This window comes from Typopeltis vanoorti, chromosome 2 (genome assembly GCF_054136105.1).
Source record: "Typopeltis vanoorti isolate ZY-2024b chromosome 2, IOZ_Tvanoo_1.0, whole genome shotgun sequence".
Lineage (NCBI taxonomy): Eukaryota > Metazoa > Arthropoda > Arachnida > Uropygi > Thelyphonidae > Typopeltis > Typopeltis vanoorti.
In genome coordinates this window covers 171695898-171721955 of record NC_143550.1, presented here as the reverse complement: position 1 = coordinate 171721955, position 26058 = coordinate 171695898, and the positions used below count along the sequence as shown (strand labels likewise).

The 26058-nt window shown below is 35.2% G+C and overlaps 1 protein-coding gene across 1 annotated transcript in view; it reads left to right on the top strand.

Annotated features, from left to right (window-relative positions):
- The window catches only part of Nop17l (PIH1 domain-containing protein Nop17-like), a 187808-nt gene extending 162668 nt beyond the window's left edge, over nucleotides 1-25140 (top strand). The window contains exons 5-6 of the mRNA XM_090409634.1: nucleotides 9799-10007; nucleotides 22630-25140. Coding sequence (XP_090265760.1) covers nucleotides 9799-10007; nucleotides 22630-23359 — 939 coding nt within the window. The 3' untranslated portion in view covers nucleotides 23360-25140. The remainder of the gene's footprint in view (nucleotides 1-9798; nucleotides 10008-22629) is intronic.
- Nucleotides 25141-26058: the final 918 nt, after the last annotated feature.

Below are 26058 nucleotides of genomic sequence, written 5' to 3'. Positions count from 1 at the left end.
CACAGTTTCCTTTCGTAACTTCCAGGAATGGCCTCTTGTCATCACTCCTTCCCGCTGTTCAGCCAAGTGAAAGAACTCCCCAGTGTCAACCCTGTAACCACCTCTCAACAGGTTAAAAGTCTCAATCATATCACCTCTCTTTCTTCTATCCACCAAACTCTGCAGTCCACATTCCCTCAGTCGATCCTCATAACTATCCTTGTACAGTCATGAAACCATCTTTGTCATCCGTCTTTGTATCCTTTCCACAGTTAATTTATCCCCTTCAAATCCTGGGGACCAAATCTGAGAACAATAGTCTAAGTGTGGTCTAATCAGAGACTTATACAATGGAATGATAACCCTTTTATCTCTGCAGGTCAGTGTCCTTCTCATAATTGCAGCAATCCTCTGTGTTACCTTCACCACCTTTGAAATATGTCCCCTAAATTTCAGGTTTCCATCAATCATCAGCCCCAGATCTCTTGTCTTCTCTACTTCCTCCATTATAATAACTCCTCCCGTAGAGAATGCAACATCCCATCGATGTTTCCCAAACCTCAAGACCTTACATTTTGCTGCATTAAACTGATACCCCCATTTATTTCCCCATCTATCTAGCTTATTCAAATCCTCTTGCAGGGCTACCACATCTGCACTATTACTAAGAATCCTTCCCAGCTTTGCATCATCCACAAACAGCTGAATATCCCTTGCAATCCACTGGCAATGTCATTGATATAAAGGTTAAACAATATAGGTCCTAGTACTGAGTCCTGTGGGATCCCACTTATAACCCTCTGCCTCCTTGAAACTGCTCCACCATACACAACTCTCTGATACCTATCGGACAGCCAATCCTGAATCCCGTTGACCAATCTGACATCCAGATCCATGTGCTCCAATTTAAATATCAGCTTATCGTGTGGCACCCTGTCAAATGCCTTTGCTAAGTCTAAGAAAATTACAGTATATGCCTTTCCCTCATCTAAAGTTCTTGTAACTTTATTATAAAAGGCTAGCATATTGCTAAAACGAGAGCACCCTTTCACAAATCCATGTTGACTCTCACAGATAACATTACCCTCATCTGCCCAATGCTGTATACGGTCCCTCACTACTTTCTCGAAGATCTTAACAACTACTGATGACACACAGACTGGCCTATAATTAGACACTTCCAGTCTGTTACCACCCTTATGCAATGGCACTATCTTACCTTCCTTCCATTCCCTGGACACCTTTCCCTCAGTCAGACTTTCATTGAAAAGCCAGGTTAAAGGCACTGTCAGTTCCCTAGCACATTCTCTCAAAACTCATGGTATAATACCATCCAGTCCCAAAGCTTTACTAGTCTTGATGTTCTTCAATTCTAATCAAGGCAGAATGGCCATCTGTCCAAAATAGGAAAGATGAAATGAGCAGGGTACTTGATGCACCTGGTAAGGAAAGGCATGGTAATTTATCCCTTGTTGATGGTAGGAAGGAAGTCAGTTTCTGAGCTGAAAGGATGCATATCGATTGAATTTATGAAAAACCCTTGTTGTTTGTTGTGAGATTCCTGTAAGATAGGGTATTGAAAATAATTTCAAAACCCTATCTAGATTGGTTGACCAGGAGATGTTTAGACAGTTGAGCTTGGCAAGTGCAAGATGAATTATTGTTATGGGAGATTTTAACTATAGCAGTATAAATTGGGGAGAGGAAGATGCATGTAGCAATAAGGGAATGGAATTTCTAGAATTCTTGAGGGACAAATATCTTAGGCAACATGTAATAGAGGGAACAAGAGGTTCAAGAGTTTTGGATTTGGTCATAGCTTCAGAAGAGTTGATAATAACTGAGATGACATCTCTCCCACCAGTTGGAGAGAGTGACCATGTGGTTTTGACTTGGAAGATGACTAGACATGCAGGATTATCAAAGAGACAGGAACATAAAACAGGGGATTATAATAGTCCTAGACATCAACTTGGGGAAGTTTCATGGAGGGAGGAATTGGAAGGCCAGGATATCATTAGTGCTTGGGAAATTGTGAAGGAATATTTATAGTAAGCTGTATTCCATAAGTGAAGAAGAAGACACAATTTGATGTAAAGTGAATCACAAACAATATTGAACAGGAACTGCATGTGAAAAAAAAGAGGCTATGGAAGAGATATAAGGATACAGGTGAAGAGCAGCTGCATGAAGAATATAAGACAGAGGCCAGGAGAGTGACTAGTATGGTAAGAAAGGCAAAACTGGAATATGAAAAGAGATTGGCCCTAAGATCCAAAGAAAATCCTAGGGAATTTTTTAGCTATGTGGCCAGTAGGAGGAGAAATGATTGTGGTAGAATGGCATTGTGGGATAAAAATGGAAATAGAGTGACTGATGCAAAGGACATAGTGAAATTGTTCAATGAACAATTTATTGGTGTATTTCATCCTGGTGGAGTAAATTTTAATACTAGAGGGATAGGGCAGGTTCGAGGTTTAAGAGGTGCAGGAGGAGAGCGTGTTCCAAATACTGAATACTCTGGATGTCAGTAAAGCTGTGGGACTGGATTGTATTTTATCACGAGTTTTGAGAGAATGTGCTAAAGAACTGACAGCTCCTTTGAACTGGCTTTTCAATGAAAGTCTGGCTATGGGAAAGTTGCCCAGGGAATGGAAGGAAGGTAAGATAGTGTCATTTCATAAGAGTGGTAGCAGACTGGAAGTGTCTAATTATAGGCCAGTTTGTGTGTCATAAGTAGTTGTTAAGATCTTGGAGAAATTAGTTAGGGACCGTATACAACATTGGACAGATGAGGGTAATGTTTTCTGTGAGAATCAACATGGATTTGTGAAGGGGTGCTCTTGTTTTAGTAATAAAGTGACAAAAGCAGTAGATGCAGGATAGGTATATACTGCCATTTTCTTGGATTTAGTGAAGGCATTTGACAGGGTGCCACATGATAAGCTGATATTTAAGTTACAACACATGGGTTTGGATGTCAGGTTGGTCAACTGGATTCAGGATTGGCTGTCCAATAGGTATCAGAGAGTTGTGTATGGTGGGGCAGTTTCAAGGAGACAGAAAGTTACAAGTGGGTTCCCACAGGGCTCAGTACTCGGACCTATATTGTTTAACCTTTATATCAGTGACATTGTCAGTGGATTGCAGGGGGATATTCAGTTGTTTGCAGATGATGTGAAGCAGGGAAGAGTTATTATTAATAGTGCAGATGTGATATCCCTGCAGGAGGATTTGAATAAGCTAGACAGATGGGCAAATGAATGGGACTGTCGGTTTAATGCAGCGAATGTGAGGTCTTGGGACACATCGATGGGATGTTGCATACTCTATTGGAGGAGCTATACTGGAGGAGGTAGGTGGAGACAAGAGATCTGGGGTTGATGATTGATAGAAACCTGAAATTCGGGGGACATATTGCAAAGGGGGTGAAGGTAACACAGAGGATTGCTGCAGTAATGAGAAGGATGCTGACCTGCAGAGATAAAAGAGTTATTCCATTGTATAAGACCCTAATCAGACCACACTTAGATTATTGTTCTCAGATTTGGACCCCAGGATTGGAAGGGGGTAAATTAACTGTTGAAAGGGTACAAAGGCAGATAACAGAGATGGTTTCAGGACTGTACAATGTAGTTATGAGGATTGGCTGAGGGAATGGGGACTGCAGAGTTTGGTGGATAGAAGAAGGAGAGGTGATATGATTGAAACTTGTAAACTGTTGAGAGGCAGTTACAAGGTTGACACTGGAGAGTTCTTTCACTTCGTTGAACAGTGGGAAGGAGTGATGACAAGGGGCCATCCCTGGAAGTTACAAAAGTAAACTGTGAGCAAGAGGGTGAGGAGTGGTTTCTTTGCATGGAGGTTGGTTGAATGGTCGAGTTTAAGGAGTGGTATGATAGACTTTGTGTTTCCTAGGAGGGACCTCCCACGATGAATCTTGATAGACTCGTGTTTCCTAGGAAGGATCTCCCACGATGAGTCTTTTGACTCCTTGGAGGCCTGAATAATAATAATAATAAATTGTAGTATGGTAATAAGTTGATAATTATAAATATTTTTTAATGGTAGTTTTGTTGTATCCATTACATTTCAAATTGCTTTTAATTTTATTCAGTTCATCTAATAAAAGGGGATCAGAAGAGCAGATCATATGAGCTCTGTGTACAAGATTTGATAATACCCATTTTTTGTGATGAATTATGGTGGGGGATGAGTAAATGTATCTGCCAGTTGAGGTTGGCTTCCGATAAACTGACATTCAATGTGACCTGTGGGATTGTGAATTATTAAGGTATCCAAATAGGATAGTTGATTATTGAATTCATATAGTAAACTTGATATTTAGAGTACAAGTTTATCTCTATGAACTGAGGTAATTCTGACTCAGTATACAAGGCTGAGGGAATATAATGTCAGAGAGTTCTTTTCTAGATGCTCCATGAAATAATCAACTAAGGCTGGTGAGATAAGACTGCTCATTTCGGTTCTTTCTATTTGGTTGAACAACTTATTATGTTATGTAAAATGGCCTGCATTGATGGTAAATTTAAATAGGTTGATAATGTCTTTTGGAAAATCAGATTGTAAAAACTGAAGAGTCATATAATGTTATATTGGTGAACAGGAAGACTACATCAAAAGAAACCATAATTTCATTATTAGACAAATGTAGATCTTTTATTTTCTCTTTGAAGTGAAGACTGTTTCTGTTCTGAAATGAAGAGCTAATGTACGCATAATTAGTGACTAATTATTTTGATTAATCTTTTGAATTTAATTAATGGTCTGTCTCCCTGACGATGTCCACATAATGTTGGATGAAATATATTGGAGTTTCTGAATAAATTCTGTATAATTTTTGTCACATGTGTAAGCCACAAAACTTGCTTTAATATGGCTAATTGGACATGTTTCATTAAAGTTTTTTTTTTTTTCTATTGGCTATATAATAATAATAATAATTATTATTATTATTATGTGACGCCTCTAGGGAGTCCAAAGACTCATCGAGGGAGGGCACATTACTCTACAACTCTCTATCTCCACCAACTACACCATCTACCACCCACAACTAGTATTTCCACAGACAATCACAAACATCCATGCCCACGGCAGGATTCGAACCCACAGCCTTTTGGCTGGAAAGCGGATACGCTAACCACTCAGCCAACCTCCTTTGGGATTTCCTTTCTTTTGCCTACTTCACTAACCTTTACCAGAGATGCCAGCTTCCTAGTGTGCGTGTGTGTCTATGTCATGTTCTTTATGCTACTGCTCACTATAGTTCCTTTTATTTAAATATGTACACGAATGCCCAAAGTATCAGAAATAAAAGAAAGGAATTTTTGACATTGGTCAGCTTGACATGGCCAAAAATTATTGGCATCGGTGAAGACCTGGTTGTCAGAGAATTATGTAATTACAGGGATAGAAGCGGATTTTGTGTTTTCAAAAAAAAATAGAAGAAATAGAGCATGATGAGGGGTATTATTAATGAAAGCTGAAGAACTTAAATAAAAATAGAAGTTAAGGAAGATCTGAGGGAAATGGTTCATTTGAGACTGTCTGATGTGAGGTAGAGGCTAGTAGAACAAAATATATTGTTGGTTGCTGCTATAGACCTTGGGGGGGGGGGGGACATGCATTGCAGATTAGCACAATGAGTGCAGGTCAAGCAATTATTGTGGGAGACTTCAACTGTTGGGATATAGATTGGAAGGAGGAATGGGCACATGGCAAAATGGAATTTATACAATTACTAAGGGATTATTACATGAAACAGCACATGATGAAGGAGTCCAGGGATTTGAGAGTGTTGGATCTGAGAATAACATCAGAAGATTTATCTAAAACTACAGTAGCAACCTGGGAAAGTGACCATGTAGTCTTGTCCTGAAAGTTTGCTCATCATGTTGAATTGTCAGTCAAATATTTCCAGCTTTGTGGAACTACAAAGCTGGAAATTATGGCAGCCTTAAGAGGCAACTTGAGCAGTGCCGTGGCATAAGAAGCCACATGGAATGAATGTCATTTGAGCAAAGCAGTATCAGACTTCATTCTCAGGGTCAGGAATAAACCGAGTAGGGATTAAGTGGATGAGTAGCAATATAAAGATGGAGCTGCAAAAAAGAAAGACTTATGGAAGGAATATAAACAAGAAGATGATCAGCTTGCTCATAAGAAAGGGTAACAAGTATGGCAAGGAAGGACAAATGAGATTTTGAGAGAAAATTAGCTAAGAGAATGTAGCAAGTAAGAGAAAGAATGATTATCAAAAGTTAACTTTATTCAGTGCTGATGGTAGGTAAGTAACAGAAGAAGAAGAAATTGTTCAGTTACTTAAGTGATCACTTTGCAAGGATATATAATCCAGGTGCCTTTGCTGTTATTCAGTATATTGAAAAATATCATTGTCAGCTTGTGTGAACTAGTAATGTGAACTAGTAGTGTGCCTCTGATAAAGTTGCTTAATTTAAATCTCAGCTCTGCCAAATTCCAAGGGAGTGGAACGAGGATAAGATAATTCCATTACATAAAGGTGGCTCCAAGACAGAAGTAGCAAATTACAGACCAATTAGTATTTCTGGAGTGATGGTAAAAGTATTGGAAAAGTTGGTTAAAAGTAAAATTCAGGAATGGATGGATGTGAATATGATAGAGTCTATAGGGGGCAGCATGGCTTTATAAAAGGTACATCCTGCCTCAGTAATTTATTCATGTTTTATAATAAGGTAACAGCAGAATTGGATAAAGGAAATAGCTATACGATGATGCTGCTGGACTTTGCAAAGGCATTTGACATGGAAAACTATTACATAAGTTGGAGCAAATGGGAATGGATATGAGATTGTTAGTGTGGTTAGGGGAGTGACTGATAGATAGACATCAGAGGGTGGTGTATGGTGGAGTGCAATCAAGGCAAATGAGGGTGACCGATGGAGTGCCCCAGGACTGTGTACTAGGACCGCTACTCTTTAATTTGTACATCAACGATATAGTGGAAGATTTGAGGGAAGGATATTCAGTTGTTTGCTGATGATGATGCAAAACTGGGGAAGGCAATTGTTGATAAAGGTGATATAGATATTTTACAGTGGAAGATTTGATATAGCGAAAGATTTGAGGGAAGGATATTCAGCTGTTTGTTGATGATGATGATGCAAAACTGGGGAGGGCAATTGTTGATAAAGGTGATATAGATATTTTGCAGGATGATTTAAATAAATCGAAGTGTGGACAAAGGACAGTAACAGTCAAGTTAATGTTGTAAAATGTAAGGTAATGCACTTTAGGATGACATGATTACATACTTTGTATCATATTGTTAGTACTAGATTACAGGAAGTTGATGAGGTTAGGGTTTCTTGGGGTGATGGTTGATTCTACTGTTATTAATACAAATATTGCAAGATTTAGAAAAATAGCTCATTGGATTTCAATGTTGAAGAACACATTGACAAGTAAAGATGGGGAGGTTATTATCCCTCTTTATAAGGCTATATCTGTCTGCATGTTGACTACTATGCACAAATTTGGTTACCTGCATTTCCAGGGCAATGGGATATGGTGGAGAGGATTCAGAAATGAATGACCAATGATGATTGATTTATTGAAGGCATGTGTGTGTGGGTTAAGTTTAGCTAACATGCAGAGAAGAGGGGATATGATAGAAACTTGTAAATTACTAAATGGATTCTATAAGATTGATATAAAAGAAACTTTTCAATATATGAGAAGTAGGGGTCACAGGATGTTGTTTAAGAGTGTGGTTAGTAAGGGTGTTCAGACTAGGTTCTTTACTTGGAGAGTGGTGAATGAGTGGGATGGATTGCCAGAGGTGGTTGTAAGCACCCCAATGGTGAATGAGTTTAAGATGTATGATAGGTAGTGTCAATGGTTACTGTGGGTCTCCCATGATGAGCCTTTTGACTCCATAGAGTACCCATAGAAATTATAATAATAATATTCTTTTTCCATTGTCACTTCTACCAACTCCTGCCTAATGGCTTTATTCATCCTTCTAATGTTTGGAATACAATTTCCTCTCTGACACTTCTAAACATTCCTTAACTGGCTCCCTAAGCACCAATAATATCCTTTCCTCCAGCTTTAGTAGGAAGTCAAATGAATAAATTTATTCATTTGACTTCCTACCATATCAGCTTTACTAATTCTGTTGTCTATTTCCATATTTAATTTGCCATCTTCATTAAAAATTGTACCTTAATAGCTGAAATGTTTTACTTGTTCTATAGGTTATTCCATTCAGGATACACTTAAAGTTCTTAATGCCTGTTTTCATTATCTTTATCCTATTCAGAACTAAATAGTGATCACTTCCTATTTCAAATCCTCTATATACTTTTGTATCCTGAACCAGTGGGAATACATGGCTATTTATTATAACATAGTCAGTGAGACCTTTTTTATTTCTTGCATCTTCTCTGTGATGTGAATTTCCATGTGAATTTTTGCACATTTTTATGTCTGAATTATGTTAGTAATAACCAGTCCATGTCCTGAACAGAAATCCAGAAGGTACTTACAATTATGTAGCTTTGCTATTTTCTCCAAATTTTCCCAAAACATTTTTATATGGCTAGTAATCATTTCCTACTGTGATGTTTAGCTCTCCAACAAGGAGCAACTTTTCCTTTTTTCATTGTGTCAGCTGCCTTCTCTAATGCCTTCCACAATTGCTTCATTTCTTCCTTAGTAGAACTTTCTGTGGGACCATAAGCACAAATAAGTCTCATTGTCCAGTTCCCCATTCCGATAATTACCCACATCACTACTTGATATCGCCTACCGTTCAAGAAGATTATCCTTGTATTTAGTGTTGAATATCATAGCTACTCCATCTTTTCTCTGATTGCTATTGCCTGAATATAACATTTTGTATTTGTTACTTAGAAAGATCTCACCTGTTTTTGTCTTCTTTGTTTCAGCCACACCTGTTTTGTCTATCTGGTACTTATCCATTCTTCTGCTAGTTTCATTTCTTTTCCATTGATGCTTACATTGATAGTACCAATCTTGAACTCTGCTGATGGGATATGTTCCAGTAGCTAACTTTGCACTATTTGTCATGGTTCCTTGACGAAAACAACTGGGCACTTGTTTAACCAGGAATATCCCTGCCAGCATGAAATTCTATCATGTTGTACTATCTTTTTGCATTCTGGTTTAAGCCAACAAGAATACAATTCGGTCAGCTAAATTCCAAATTTCCAGCCCATCCTTGTTCATTCATTATCCAGGTGTAGATACTTAACAAGGCGCACTGCAAGAAGGAGAGGATTGGGTATTAGATCAGACGCCCTAGTTGATTCTCTGCATTCCTTAAAAAGCTATGTGGAAGTGTCCTTCCAGTTATCGCACTCCAAGAAGGAGAGAATTGGGTATTAGGTCAGACGCCCTAGTTGATTCTCTGCATTCCTTAAAAAGCTATGTGGAAGTGTCCTTCCAGTTATACAGTTTTGTCCCTTAAGCACCCATCTTCATATTTTATTCAAATATAATTGTGTATATGAATTTTATATATATATATATATATATATACACACACACACTTCTTGGATATTGAGAGAGAGAGAGCAGTTGGCTTCACTATAAAATGTCCTATATTTATAATGAGAAAACGATGATAAACCATTTTCATTTTTATGTACTAAAAGTTTTTCTTGAGTAACATGTATTAGTCCAGCTAAAATCTTTTGATAATAAGTCTAGATATTTATTTCTTTGGATGGAACTGTCAAAGCATTTCTTCGCCATATATTCTGACTATGGTGAAAATATGGTTTATATTTTCAGAGTCCAACTCAAAGGAAGCGTGGGATTTTAAAGTATCCTCTTACTCGAAGGACAATATCAGAATCTAGTGATGAAATATGTTTATCTCCAGTTGACACACCTTCCTCTGCAGATATTGATATGGCATTGGGAATTTCTACAGATAGTCAAGATGACAAACCAAAGAAGTGTGTTAGATTTAGTGATCAGGTCTCACGAACTCTTTTTAGGTAAGTATGTTATTTTAAAATGTTAACTTATGAGATATTTATATAATCTTGTTGAGGTAAAGATAAATTTTCAGTATACTTAGATAATTTGTAAACTGTTTACAATCATTAAAACAGCTAGGTTTGGAAATGAAATTTCATTCATAATGATGCTTCTTCAAAAGCAGTAATTTTGTTATGAGGTGCTCTTGGTATTGTTACTTCAAAGGTAGCATTTATTATGTTTATTAGTATGATATTTAATATCATTCTGATTTATTAGAATGATTTTTAACAGCAATGCAAAACATTTAAAAAATAATTCACTTAGCATGTATATTGTACAATTTTAGTGAATATGATAAATTAAATATGGAAATAAACAATAGAATTAGCAGAGCTGATATGGTGGAGAGCCAGTTGAATTATAAGTTTACAGCAACATTAGCAAGAACTAAACTAGGTGTATAGATAAGACTATGTTCGAACCAATTTAACTTATGGATATGAGAGTTGAATTAGAAATAAAACAGTTGATCAAAGACTGGACCACAAATATGAGAGTCCTGAAATATTAGGGGAGTGAACAGATGGCATCAGTTACAGAAACATATTAAAAATGAATATATATATATATATATATATATAAAGAAAATGAAGATGTTAGCATTCAAGAATATGTGAGCAGAGTTGCTGTGAAGTGATTTGGTCACTTACAGAATGGGGGGTGGGGGGGGATCTTAGCAAAATAGGTGTTTGTTGTCAAGATGGCAGGAAAAAGAACTAGAGGCAGATCAAGATCTGATAATATTGGAATGCTGACACTGGCAGGATATTAGAAACTTGATCATAGAGTACTATCATGGTACTATCTTGAGAGCACATATCAAGAAATTGATGATGATATATTATACTGTTATTTAGAGTATCTGTCAAAATAATGTCATGCTTATGTGAGTTGAACTGTTTGGATCCATTTAGTAGGGGGCCACTGTAATCAGGATATCTGAATTTTACATAGTGTAAAAAATAGTTTAAAAGGAGAAATCATCCAGAAACAATGAGAAAGGCAAAAAAGCAATATTTCAGAGAAGGAAGGAAAATGAGGTGGAGATGGTTGAATGGTGGGCTAAAATTTGACTGTGAAGGGGGTGTTGGCCATCTGGCTGCTCATATTTTTTTATAGAGGAGAGCAAAGAGATTATAAAACCATTTCATTGAAAAGACGACCACAGCAGTACCTATAGGAAAGACACAAAGTAGAACTAGATCATCCATGTATTTAGAGATTGAAATGAGTAGTAAGAGAAATGTTGTTAAACAGCCAGATTGCACATTTCTGGATAAAATCGTGTATTTTAGAGAAGTTTGATGACTCCAGTTTAAATATTGAAAGGATTTGGGATTTGTTCAGTATGAACATTTACTGTATATGTCGGCATATAAGACAACTCTCAAATACTACAGAAAACCCCTCGAAATCATGGGTCGTCTTATACAGCGAGTATAAAAAGGGATGCTTAATTTCTTGGATGAACATTTAGGTCATTACGATACATCGTTATATAAGAAAATAGGTAGTGTTTATAAATAAATCAGATTAATTTTTTTTTTTTACATAAATTTATTTCAAATATTACAATAGATGTAAGTCTTAAAAAACAAATAATTAACCTAAATTTTCATGTTAATTTTCTTCATCATCTGTTGAAAATAGTTGTTCAGATTCATTGTTTAAATGATCGTCATATGGATCCCAATTCGAATCCGGTGAATTGATTTCATTTTCATCATCATCAGTGTCCCACAACAGATCATCTTCCGTACCATTTATAAAATTAGAGATACCACACTTTTTAAATGATTTTATTACAGTCTCTACTTTTACTTTATTCCATGCTTTGATCACAAAATTGTACAACATATTAAGTGATGCAGCATGCATAAATCCACCATTTGTAAATGATTTTTTACCAGTCAACATCCAATTATTCCACTCTTCTCGCATATGATCTTTAAATGGTTTGTTCAAGCAGACGTCTAGTGGTTGCAGTATAGAAGTTAAACCACCTGGCATAACAGCAATTTTTGTGTTATTTTTTTCTAGAAGACTTTTAGTATTCTCAGTTAAATGACTATAAAACATATCCCATGCTAATAAACTATGTTTCTTCATTATACTGCCTAGTCACGCGTTCCACATTATTTGTCCATCCATCCTTTTTTTCGTGAAAATGTACAAAAACACCTAAAGGAAATTTTATCTTAGGTTTAGTTTTACGTTTGAAGATGATCATTGGTTTTAACTTGGTTCCATCAGCCAAACATGACAACACAACCATAAACCTTCTTTTTTCATGACCTGTACTTCGAACTAGCACACTTTTACTACCTTTAGACTCCACTGTTTTATTGCTTATCATATCAAAGCTCATAGGAGTTTCATCCATATTTCCAATATTTGACAATAGAAATTTATGTTCTTGTCTCAACTGAATAATAAATTTATGGAAACTGGTAAGTTTGTGGTCACGATCTGGTGGTAGTTTTTGAGCAACTTTCGTTTTTTGTTGTATTAACAGATTTTGTCTGTTCATAAAATGATTACACCATCCTGAAGTAGCTTGAAATTGTATACTTTCATCTGGATTCAATCTTGACCATTTTAGTGCATATGCTATAATCATATTTCTTGTAACGAGATAGCCATTCTGCAACTTGATTTTCCAGTTGCAGCCATCGGGTGATCCCTGTTCTCGTCCAAAAAGTGTAACAACACCAGAAATCATTGATCAAGTGCACAGTATGGTATTGGATGACCGGTGAGTCAAAGTGTGTGAAATTGCTCACTGCACATTTTTTCTTTGGCAGTTATTTTTGAATATCTTCTTTCTTCCTCCATTCTCGTACCATCTTCTCGGTTATGTCAAACTTTCTTGCAGCAGCACAGTTATTACTTTGCTTTGCCATTTCAATTACTCTTATTTTAAATCAAGCTTCATGCTTTCTTCGTTTTGTTGCTGGTTCCATGATTTTAAATCGGAGGGCCCTGTAACCCCTAGAGAGCACGTCCCCTGGGTGGCGGATAGGGGAGCCCACCGTGTGTGTGTGTGTGTGTGGTGGGGTGGTCCGAATATACTGAATAAGGACTCGTGGACCAACAGGGCCATAAGGGGCAATCATCTTGATTGTAAGGGAAGCGGCACTCCCATGAACCCCTAGCTGGATCTATCCTCTCCTTTTTCTACTTTGAGGCAGATCCACTTACTTTAATCTTTCCTATAAGGCCTTATCAGTCAACTCTTCTTATTTTATGACCCTTATGCTATTAGAGTACTCGAGGGCAATGGGGCCTTTTCATTTCTGGCCTTACAACTATGCCCTCTCTATAAAACTTACTATAATTCTTCTATAATCTACTCTTTCCCCTTCAATATACCCTATTCCTCCTATGGGTTTAAATTCGGAAGAAGGCTAGTTCAGAAGCCTTAAGGTAGCAGCCCTACCACTAAACTATTCCATCTTCAGGCTGGTCCCCTTACATGGAGAACATAATCCTACTTGTAAGCTGACAGAAAAAGATAATCAGATTGAATCTATGGGAAACAACCCTGGAATGGAAAAGGTAAAACAAAAATGAAAACGATAAAATATAATACACATAGCAAACTGAAATGTAAGAGGAATAGCATATAAAGAAATAAAATTAGACCAGTTATTAAATGAAAGAAATTTTAAAATAGCAGTAATCACTGAAACAAAAAAGAAATTAAAAGGAACTATGAGAACTGAAAATTTTAATGTGATATACAGTGGAGTCAACAGAGACCAAAGAGCACAAGCAGGAGTCATGATTTGGATTCATAACTCCCTTTCAAAACAGTTAAAACATTATAAATTATGGAATGAAAGAATAATAGAAGCTAGAATAAAAATAGATAGAGGCTATTTAACAATAATTGGTTTATATGCCCCAGAAGAAGGAAGAGAACAGGGATAATATTGATTTTTATAATCAGCTACAAAACATATATAATAAAATAAATAAAAATTATTACATAATTTTAGCAGGAGACTTAAATGTGAGAATTGGAAACACGAAAATTAATAATAATATAGGAATACATGGAGAACACACTCTAAACAGAAATGGTAAAAAGTTGATTGACTTTGTAGTTTATAATAACCTAAAAATAATGAATTCCTTCTATAAACATAAAGACGACATACATAAATATACTTGGGCAGCAAGAGGATGGAAATCAATATTAGATTTCTTCATATTAAATGAAAAGACATCAGAATTTTCACTAGATGTTAGAGTTCACAGAGGATATGAAATAAGCAGTGACCACTTCCTTGTTAAAATAAAATTAAGATTACCACCTAAATGGCTACAAGTAACAAGAACAGAAAGAAAAATTGAAACATTTGTTTATAAAACTAGACTATTGAATGACACAAATGATTAATGGCTATATGAACAAAGAATTAACCAATATCTAGATAAAATAGAACAAAATGAAGAAATAGAAATAGAATGGCTTAATATAAAAACGATACTAAATGCAGCAGCAAATGAAAGCTTAGGAAAGACCAAAAAATTCAATAAAAGAAAAAAAACTGAAGATCTGAGATGACACAATCAAAGAAATAATCAAAAAGAAAAAAGAAACCTATCACAAATGGTTAAGCAGTAAAAGATTAGAAGATGAAATAGAATATAAAAGAATAAGAGCCATAGCTAAAAGAGAAGTCAGAAAAAGACATAGAGAATCATGGAATAAATTTGTTTCTAATTTTGAACGTGATTTATATAAAATAAGACCCAATGTATATAAGATTTTGAAACACTTAAATGCAGATACCAAAGAAAACATAAAATTAAACACTGAATTAAAATTAGAAGAATTTCTAAATTACTACACAGAACTGTAGACAGACAAATATTTTAAAAAAGACAACTGGCAAACAGTTAACGAAAATGAAAAGGAAATAACTGAAGAAGAATTAGAAATCATCCTGAAAGAAACAAGAAACGGAAAACGCAGGAACAAGATTCAAAGAAAGACCCTTATTATTTTTAAATAAAATTTATTCAACTGGTATCCCCCCAATAGAATGGAAAAACACAATTTTGATTCCTATCTTTAAAAAAAGGTAATAGAGATGACCCTAAAAACTATAGAGGTATCAGTATACTAAATTCCTGTTACAAAATATATAGCAGAACCTTAAATAACAAATTAATGAAATATTCCGAAAACTTTATTCTAGAAGTACAGAATGGATTTAGAAAAGGACGATCATGTATAGACCCGGACTTTTGCCTAAAATTAATAATAGAGTAAAGAAGAGAATATAATTTAGAAACACATATTGCATTTATTGACTTTGAAAAAGCAAAAGAAACATATTATTTAACATATTAAAAGAAAGATAAATACCAAATTATATCATAAAAGCTATCACAAGTATATATGAAAATAATCAACACTATCCCCCAACACTCTCAAAGCCAAGGATTTGGGAGTGTTGGTGGATAGGGAGTTGAAGTTTAGGGGACACATTGCAAAAGTAACTAAAACAGCTCACCAAATCACTTGGCTTATGAAAAATACTTTAACATGTAGAGACAAACAAGTTGTTGTTCCTCTGTATCGAGCCTTGATAAGACCCCATCTGGACTTGTGTGCCCAGCTATGGGCACCAGGGTTTCTTTGTGATGGGGAGGAAGTGGAGAGGGTCCAGAGACGAGTGACCAAGATGATAGCAGGTCTGTGGAATGAACCTTATGAGAATAGGTTGAAGATTTGTGGGTTGCAGAAATTGGACGATAGGCGAAGGAGGGGTGATATGATTGAGACATTCAAATTACTGAAGGGTTTTTATAAGATTGATCCAGAAGATATTTTTGATAATATGACTGGTGGTGGGAGGACTAGGGGCCATGCATGGAAGCTGGGCAAGAGCGTGGTTGACAAGGGTGTTAGAGCTAGGTTCTTTACTTGGAGAGTGGTAAATGAGTGGAATAAGCTTCCAGAGTCTGTTGTGGGTGCTACGACCGTGAATGAGTTCAAGGCAAGGTATGATAGATACTGTGTGAATGTTGAATAGTTGTTCTTGACATGATGTTAGGGCCTCCCTCGATGAGTCTGTCGACTCCTTGGAGTTTCCGAACAACAATAATAATAATAATAATAATAAATCACGAGCTATCATATACGAGAGAGATAAACCAAGGGGTCTAACAGGGATGTCCCCTCTCAGCAACTCTTTTTAATATCTACTTAAATGAAATGGTAATAAAATGGAATAAAAATTTATATCAACTTTCTCCTACAGTTAACTTAAACACTCTTTGCCGACGACCAAATATTAATTACAAATTCTGAAGATAACTTACAGAAAGCTATTTTAGATCTAAATGAGATATCCAAAGATTATGGTATGATAATATCAATGGAAAAATCAAAAACTATGGCCTTTAAAGGACAAGATCCTGCAAGAACTAAAATATTAATAGATAACAAGATCTTAGAACAGGTGAATTCATTTAATTACCTAGGATGTATGATCACATATGAAAATGAAAAAGATATAAACATAAAAATTGCAAAATATTTAAAAATAACAGGTGTGATTAACTCTGTATTTAAACCAAACCTAGTTCAAAAACAAACTAGGCTAAAAGTATACAATACATTAGCCCTACCAGTCTTAATGTATGGAAGCGAAATCTGAACAATAAAACAAAAAGACAAACAAAGAATAACAACAGCAGAAATGAAGTTTATGAGAAAAACTGCAAAGTATACCCTATTTGATCACAAAAGAAACGAAGATATTATGAAAGAATTAAATCAAGAACCAATAATAGAAAAAATTAAAAAATATAAACATAAATGGATGGAACACGTTCAAAGAATGACAACAGAAAGATTACCAAAACAAGCCTTAAAGTATAAGCCATTAGGAAAAAGAAAACCAGGACGTCCTCTTAAACGATTCAACGATGACTTCTAAGGCCGGAACAGGCCATGCTAGGCCTAAATCCTTGATATGCATGATGATGATGATGATGATTTTAAATGATAACAATTTTAATAATTCGAAAATTTTTAAAAAATGCAAAATTAATAATTGGGGCCAATCACTTAATTAGGGTAATTCGTGTAAATACTAAATCTATGCTATGCAAAAAAAAATAACGGATATAACAATATCTAACATTGCATTAATACACGAAAGAAGAAATTGGGGGAGAGTCATCTTATATGCCAATCGTCCTATACGCCGACGTATACAGAGTACTTAGAAGTAACACTGAGAGACTGAGGAAGTTAGAAAATATGATGTGGTTGTGCTGATTAAGTCTGGACATAAAAAGTTAACCCAGAAGCTGATTATGTTTGAAGAGCTTCATGTAATCTGATGTGTGAGAGTGAGAGTTGTTTTTTTTTTCTCCCAAGAAACAAAACAGGCCTGTATTATCTTCATCCTTTTAGAGGATGGAGATTTGCATTTAAGTAGATCTTGAAGTTTTGATTGAGTAGTACATGATTTGATAAATGACTAAATTCAGCAAAACCATGGATTAGATGTAAATTTGGCAAAACCAGGGAAGTCACTGAAAAGGAAGTCATAAGAAGAAGAGAATAGGTAAATGAATATATCTTGTGTGTGTGTGTGTGTGTGTGTGTGTGTGTGTGTGTGTGTGTGTGTGTGTGTGTGTGTGTGTGTGTGTGTGTGTGTGTGTGTGTGTGTGTGTTTATTCCTGCCCTCATAGGAAAGTTGAGTGAAAAAGAATGAAGGCTATTTAAAGTTAGTACATCTGTCATAAGCATCTATGTGAAAGTGCAAGTATTCTATCAAGTAGTTTGTTTTATATAGCTGTCTGAAGCAAAAGTGTTGTCTGTATCCCTCGAAATGGATAAAATTGAGTACTGTGCAGTTATAAAATTTATTGTAAAAGAAGTTTTAATGCCAAAAGAAATTCATTTGACGTTCATAAAAGTTTATGGGCACTCTTCTCCTTCGTTTTCGACAATTAAAAAATGGGCTGCTGAGTTTAAACATGACCATACCAGCCTTGAAGATGATCCATGTGAAGGACATCCAAAAAGTGTAACAACACCAGAAATCATTGATCAAGTGCACAGTATGGTATTGGATGACCAGCGAGTCAAAGTGTGTGAAATTGCTAAGACTATAGGCATTTCAAAAGAACATGTAGGATATATTTCGCATGAAGAATTGCAAATGAAAAATCTTTGCACAAGATGGGTGCTGTACTTTCTCACAGCAAATCAAAAATGCACTTGCATGAAAATCTCTGAACAGTGCTTGAAGCATTTTAACAAGAATAAAACTGATTTTGTGCATTGATTTATTACTATAGATGAGACTTGGATTCACCATTACCAGAATCCAAACAGCAGTCAAAATAGTGGACAGAATTCAGCGCCAAAGAAGACAAAATCGGTTCCATCAGCAGGAAAGATCATGGTATCTGTGGTTTGGGATGCTAAAAGCATTTTGTTTATTAATCATCTTGAAAAGGGTAAAATAATAACTGGTAATATTATTCCGATCTTTTAACCAGACTAGATGAAAAAATTCGTGAGAAAAGACCCAGTTTGTAGAAGAAAAAAATTCATCTTTCATCAGGACAATGCATCTGCCCACAAAGGTGTTTTGTCAGTGGGAAAATTAAGGGATCTGCACTACGAATTGTTGGAACATCTACCCTATATCCCAGATTTGGCTCCCTCTGACTTCTATCTCTTCCCAAAACTAAAACCCTTCCTTGCTGGTCAGTGTTTTTCTTTGAATCAAGAGATGATTGTAGCTGTAGAGGGGTATTTTGCAGATCTTACTGAGAATCACTACAGGGACTGGATAATGGTGCTTGAGCATTGCTGGAATAAATGTATTAGTCTTAAGGGAGATTATATTGAAAAACAATTTTGAAATTATAAATTTGTTTTTGTTTTTTCATTGTTAGGCTGAGAACTTTTCAGACCACCCTCAAATGTGATATATTCAAGAAGATATATAGACAAAGAATATTGGAATACTGATGTGTGTTTTTAGGTAGTAAAGGAGATGGTTATTGATGACTCTTCTGAAATGAATGATGAAGAGATTAAAAAAAGAAATGAATTCACCCCTTGAAGGTACATGTCAGGAATTTGATGATGATGATGAATTTTTGTTTCTTTTTTTTTTTTTAATGACTATGAATAACACTGACTTTCAGGGTGTAGGATACATGTCACTTGAATAAGATGGTGCATGATTGACAGAATTTTAGCAAATTAGTGCTAAAAACTGTCATCATTAGACTATTGGGATCAGAAGACTTTTCATATATCAGGAACATTCAAGAGATTCCTGTGACTTTTTTCTGACAAAAAAAATGAGGGTGTGATAGCTTCTTTTTTGAATGGTAGGAGGAAATTTTCCTGCATTAGTACAGAAGTATGATGGCATCTTTTCTTTAGATGATAACATCATAATGTGAGAGATAAGAAACACATTGACATGAAGTGTGACCAATGGCTTCAGAAATAAATGATATGATTATCATTTGAATAAAATGGTGAATTTTCTAGTCTTGTCCCTTTCACGATCAATCTGGTTGTATTGATGGGTCTTTGGAATTGTTGCAAATGTGACACAGGAAGGAGAGAAAGAGAGAGAATGGATGGGGATAAAGCTGGAGGGTATTTGACAAAAAAAAAAATTACACAAATGCTACTGTAATAAATTTGCTTCAGTTACTATAATGGTGCTCCATAACAGTTGGAAGAACAGCAGGACAGGGCATGCTTTGATTGGGGAGGAACCTGAGTTAAACGACCTCATATGGAGGTAGCATAGTTTTCTCCCAGAAACTGAGATTTTTCATCCTACATATCATCCAGAGAACACACACAATCCAAGATTGGTACTCTAGTGCAAGATAGATGCATAGTATGGTTGATCAGTTATGTAAGTCTAGATATGGGTTGTGTTGTGTAGTGTGCCTTCCTGCAATTGAGTATCTGGACTCCATGGAGATCTCAGGTAAATATATATTTTGCATCTTTATATTCTACAAAGTTAAAAAAAAAGGGGAGAGAGGGGTATTACAAATAATTCAAGAGCTAATCTTATTCACCTTAAAGTGCAAGAACACAGTCAAACTCTCACTATAGCAAACTATCAAAAATGTCTGGGCCAAAGCTGATAGGTGCAATGCTAGTCTAAAAGAAATCACTATAGCAAATTCATTCCGTAGATGAGAAATAGCCAGATGTATATTCCTATGAGTTTGCTATAGTTAGTCATTTTTATTGGTAAGAAAATCCATTTCAAAATAAGATTGATTTGGGATTAAAATTGTTTTTTTAATGGGGCATTGCCTGGTTTTAACAAGGTCCTTGTTGTTTTCATCAGGGAACCAGGGTGAAAGTGCAGAGTCAGCTACTGGAACAGATCCCAGAAAACATCTCAACTCAACATCAGCAGAGTTCAAGATTGGTACTATGAAAGTAAGAAGCATGAATGGAAAAGAAATGGAACTAGCAGGAGAGGTGGATGTGTACCAGATCGACATAATAGGTGTGACTGAAACAAAGAAGACAAAAACAGGCAAGGTCTTTCTAAACAACAAATGTAAAATGATATATTCAGGCAGTACCAATTAGGAAGAAGAAGTAACTATGATCTTGAATGGCAAGTAATGGTAAATAGAGTGATATGGGCAGATATTAGAATGGGGAACTGGACAGTGAGACATATATGCCTGTTGGTCGCACAGAAGGTGTTACACATACTAGCCATTGAATTTGTGTGTGTGTATGTGTGTGAGAGAGAGAGAGAGAGAAAAAAAAGGGATCTCCTAGATGAGTCAGTGACTTCATGGGATGTTAGGATAATGATAAAATAGTGTAAAGAAACAAGAGAGGCTTTAGAAGGAAAGCAGTGGCAAAAAAATTGGCATACACATATAGCTTCAAAGTAAAGTGAAGTACTGATGATGGTCAGAACAACAGAGTAGAAGCAATGTCTAAATGTATTCCAAAGGTCAGAAGGTTAAATAGCAAATAGCACTCTTAGCAAGTTAATATGTAATATCAAGAATAGAACAAATAACTTGTGTTGCCTATATTGAGGGGAAAAGAAAGAAATAAAGAACTCAATGTAGTTCTTTATGTGGCAGTCCCAATGATCCTCATTGTTGGATGCATGTGGATTCAAGTAATCCTATCTCATATGGAATTGGCGATTCCCCTCAATAAAACCAGATAAGCCAAACCATAAAGAAAATACATATGTTATAGTTCGCCCACCATTTCTAGATCCCTTATTGGCTTGGTGCCAAGAATAGTCGATTCATGCTGAAGGGGAGAAAGAAATGAAGGATGTATGAATTGGTCGCCAACATGCGAAATCACGTGCTTTCTTGTCTGTCGCTGTACTAGTACTAGCTTGATTTTTGTTGTTCTCTTTTTGCATTATTTTTTATTATTAATTCGTATGATGGATCCAGTACAGTCAACAAGTTCTATTGTTACACGTTTCAGTAGCTCTTGCAAAAGAATATTGAATAATGTGCTGACATTCTGCGAAAAAGAATCGTCAGAAGGCCGTCTTCTTGTTCCCTTTTCTCAAGTCATAAAACGTGCAAGTGCAATTGCGGGTGTATCGGGGTCGACTGTTAAAAGAATTCGTAGGGAATCAAAAGGTGAAGGTAAGCCAAAATTTAAATCTCCTAAAAAAAAAACGTCAGAGAAAGAAACCCATCGAAACCGTAGCTTTGAATGATTTTGATGTAGACGTTATAAGAAGAGCTATTCACGAATTTTACGTGGTCGAGAAAAGAGTGCCAACTGTTCCGAAATTGATTCCTGTGCTTAAAGAAAAAATTAATTTTCCTTGGAAAAGAGAAACTTTAAGGAAAATACTTCATGAAATCGGATTTTGTTTTAAAAAGTCCCAGAATAAAAGGAAACTTATCATGGAGCGAAGTGACATTGTTTTATGTAGAACGCAGTATTTGCACGTATTAACACTCTACGTACATTTTTCCAACTGTTATACAAGCAGAATAGTTACACTTTAAAAACAGCAATGTTCATAAAAGAAAAGCTAAATTTTCCGACCTGTAATAATAAACAAACTCAGTTTGTTTATTATTACATTCCAGAAGACAGACTGATTACCCTATTATCGGAATGGATTCTCCTTTTTCTGACATGCGCAGAAGTGTCGAGGGACCTCAAATCGGTGGGCGAACTATAGCAACACTAAGACAAACACAACTTCATATCATTACCAAATTATGTTTATAAAAAGCCAAGTTACTCGGCTGTACTTTGTTATTGAGCCAAATATGTAAAGGAAGGTGAAACGAGATAGCATTATTTTAGTTTTTTTACATTGCCAAAATAGTCTAGGTAATCTTATTCAAGATATTGTGAAAAAAATTTAATTGCAACTTAATATAGTTTTGATTTTTTTTTCTCTCAAAATGTTCTAATTAGGAAAACTTCTTTTTTCCAACATTGACAAAATTTTGTGTCTTATAAATGTGAGTATAAACATTCAGTATAAATGTAATAATTTTTATTATGTTGCTATTACATTTATTTAGGGCAAATTCCAGCATATTAGGTCAAAAAAAGAAAAATCAAAGAAGGAACAAGAACAAAAAGAAGAGGACTTCCAAATCTAGTGATTCAGCTTCAGACAGTGGAGAAAGTGAAACATGGGACTCAGGAGATGGCTCGGATGGTAACATCACTACAGAATCAGAATCCACTGTTTCAGCAGTGACTTTTGGTGATGAAGATGCTCTCACAACAAAAATTCATACATCTACAGAAACCTCAGATATAAAAAAAGAAAGTACTTTTGAGACAACTTTCACTGATCATCATGATGTTGAAGGCAGCAGCTTGACTGTGAATGGGGACACAAAATGTGGTCGGGGTAGAAGGGGAAAGAGACAGACTAAAAGGCGTAATAAAGCAAAAAAAACTGATCATACAAATACAAGTAGTGATAGTAGGGTAGAAGATCTTCAAGTGAAAGAATTACAAGATAAGACTAAAATTTCAGAACGGCTTCATATCAGAATATTAAAAAATGAAAATAGGTGTACTTCAGAAAAGCATAATTCCAAAGACTCACAGGATGAACCCAGCAGTGATTCTGGGCATAATTCTTTTTCATCAGACAGTGTAGAAATTGAAAGCTCAAATAAATGTAAAGATAATGTGAAAATAAAGGAAGAAGAATGCTTACCATATGTTGACTTATCATGGAATAAATGTCAATGCCAAATAAATTTTACCAATCAAATAATTCAACAACTTGACTGAGGTATTTCAAAATAAACACCTTTGTAAGTCACAGCTAGAATTATAGTTCATTAAGGTGAATAAAGAAATAAAAGTGATAGAACAACTGTTTCACTACAAAGTAGTGGTAGATATCAGAAAAATAAAATAAAAATAGTCAGTTGCTTATTAGCAGCATTCCTGTTAGCAGCCATTTTTAAGACCACCGATTATTTCATTTTCTTCATTTATTTAGATTTTAGGTAGTTTACTAATCCATTAATTGCCTTACAGTTTTGTATAAGGTGGCATTAATTCTCATACACAACTCTTTGCTACATTTTATATATATATCCTGTCTGATCAATATGCAAAGCACAGATTTGTAGCTTGTCTATTAATGGCATGTTTTTAATTACTGATGTGTAATGTAACATATTTCAATATTTTATCTATAGACATCCTCTGAGTGCAGATTATAAGAGGATAAAATGGAAAGTTTGGTGAAATAGGAAATGCAGTTTTTATAGTAATGGCACTTTTCATTTGTTAAATTATATGTTTTTTCTTTTAAATGCAAATATATGTGTCTAGTGATTGAAAATGTATACACACACAAGACCATTATCCCAGTTACTGGAGAATGCTTTTGGGGGTGCATATATACTAAGAATCATATGTGGACACAGCAGAAATAAAGTTTGTGTTTATCATAAAATATTCACATTAATTATAGGTAAGTTTTTGAAGTTTCAAGTGTTTTTAAGTTGGCAGTTTTAGATAAAAGCAGAATTAAAGCACTTGCCAAATTTTCTGCATTAAGTTATTCTAGCCACAGAAATCTTGCCATGCTTTGTATGTCTTGAGATTCATATAATAGCTTAAATTTTTATCAGATGCATAATATTGTTTTTATATTATTTATATTTTATAATTTTGCAACTAGAACAAAAAAGAATGCAAAATTTTGCTAAAGCAGATTAACGGAGACTTTAACTTTCTTTCTTTGATTTTTGTCTCTAAAACGGTGTGTGACATTTTTAGCCTTCTGTGTCATTGCATTAAATAGGAATTAGCTTTACAACTGGAGCAGGTATATAAAATAAGAGATAAAAATAGTGGCACATATATAACAGCTTGTATACTGATTCCCTTGTTATTAAACATAAAATTCGGTTTGGAGTAAACATGGGATGAAAGGGAAATGCTGTGACATTAAAAGGTTAACCAATTTTAGTAGTTAAAATAAGAGTGTGATATTCATTAACCATAAAATCAATGGGTAAACCATGTTCCTATAATGATAATGTTACTTGAAACTGTTGATGTTCTCACTTTCCTCTTCAGTTCTAAGTCAGTTTAAAAACGTATCATTAGGAATTGTCTTGGTCTGCACAAAAGTTGTGTCTACCCTTTTCAAAATGGATTATTATTATTACTGACATTCCTAAGTGTGAATAGAGGTTTTGTGTACTCAGCATTCAGGTGAACATTGCATACAATTTTTAGAATAGTGCAAGTGACTGTTATTTTTCATTTTTATATACCAGTGAATATTAAGTTTTTATAATCACTCTGCATCTGTACAAAGTAAACAGCTTCATTGGTATTTATAAGATGACTGTAAAGAAGTCATAATTTTGTTCTCTTTGGGAATATGTTTAATGTTTATAATTGTATGAATATTCCTTTTGTTATTAGTCATGCAGAGCATTGACTTATTAAATATCATTCATCGAATGTTATTTTTCTTGTTATCCACTTTATACCTATGTTTTTTTCTTTACCACTGTTTTATTTAATAAAGATGTTAAAATACCATATTATGAATGGTTATTTGTGTTTATCACTTGCATAATCTTAAAATGCATTGCAGTGAAATTTTACAATTACTTTTAGTAGTGACCTTTTTTTTCTTCAGATGTTGCTTAGCTCTACATAAAGCAAAATTGATTGGTGGACTCTTTCTTTGTCAAGCCTAGTCAAGATTCAAAAAATTATTTGATTTCTTAATGCAGGTATGTGTAGCCTTTTCCAGGAAGTGAACTGGAACGTATTGTCTTTTAATACATCTTAGAAATTATGTCATCATCTGGAGTTACTGGTAACTTTAGCATACCATGTAGATTGTAGTGCAGCTTGTTTCTCTGTATATATGTGTGTACTCCAGATGATGACCTGGAGTATACACAATGCCAGCCTGGTTGGCTGAGTGGATATCTGCTCTCCAGCCAAAAGGCTGCAGGTTTGAATCCCACCGTGAGCATGGATGTTTGTGATCGTCTGTGGAAATACCAGTGGTAGTTGGTGGTAAATGGCATTGGTGTAGTTGCAGTCAGTTGGTGATTGAATGGTGGAGACTGAGTTCTAGAGCAGGTGCCCTCCCTCAATGAGTCCTTGGACTCCCTGGAGGTATCAAATAATAATAATGACCTTAATGTGAAGGTCCTTTAAATGTAACAGCATGCTGCACATCACGGTGTAAATATAAAACCTTAGTACTTTGTTGGGTTGCTCAAAGGTCAAAACTATGAAGAGAATCTTAACCTAGCCTGTAAGGATTGTGGAAGAGTGAGGTTTTCTGACTCAATGTTGAATCCTGACTTTCCCCATGGATGTCTCACTAAGCATCTATTTACATGCTAAAAATGATTATGGGTTGGCAGCTTGAGAAAGCTAACTAAACTATATTCTTTATTGGCTGAAACTACATATATATTGTGATGGTACAACACTCCTTG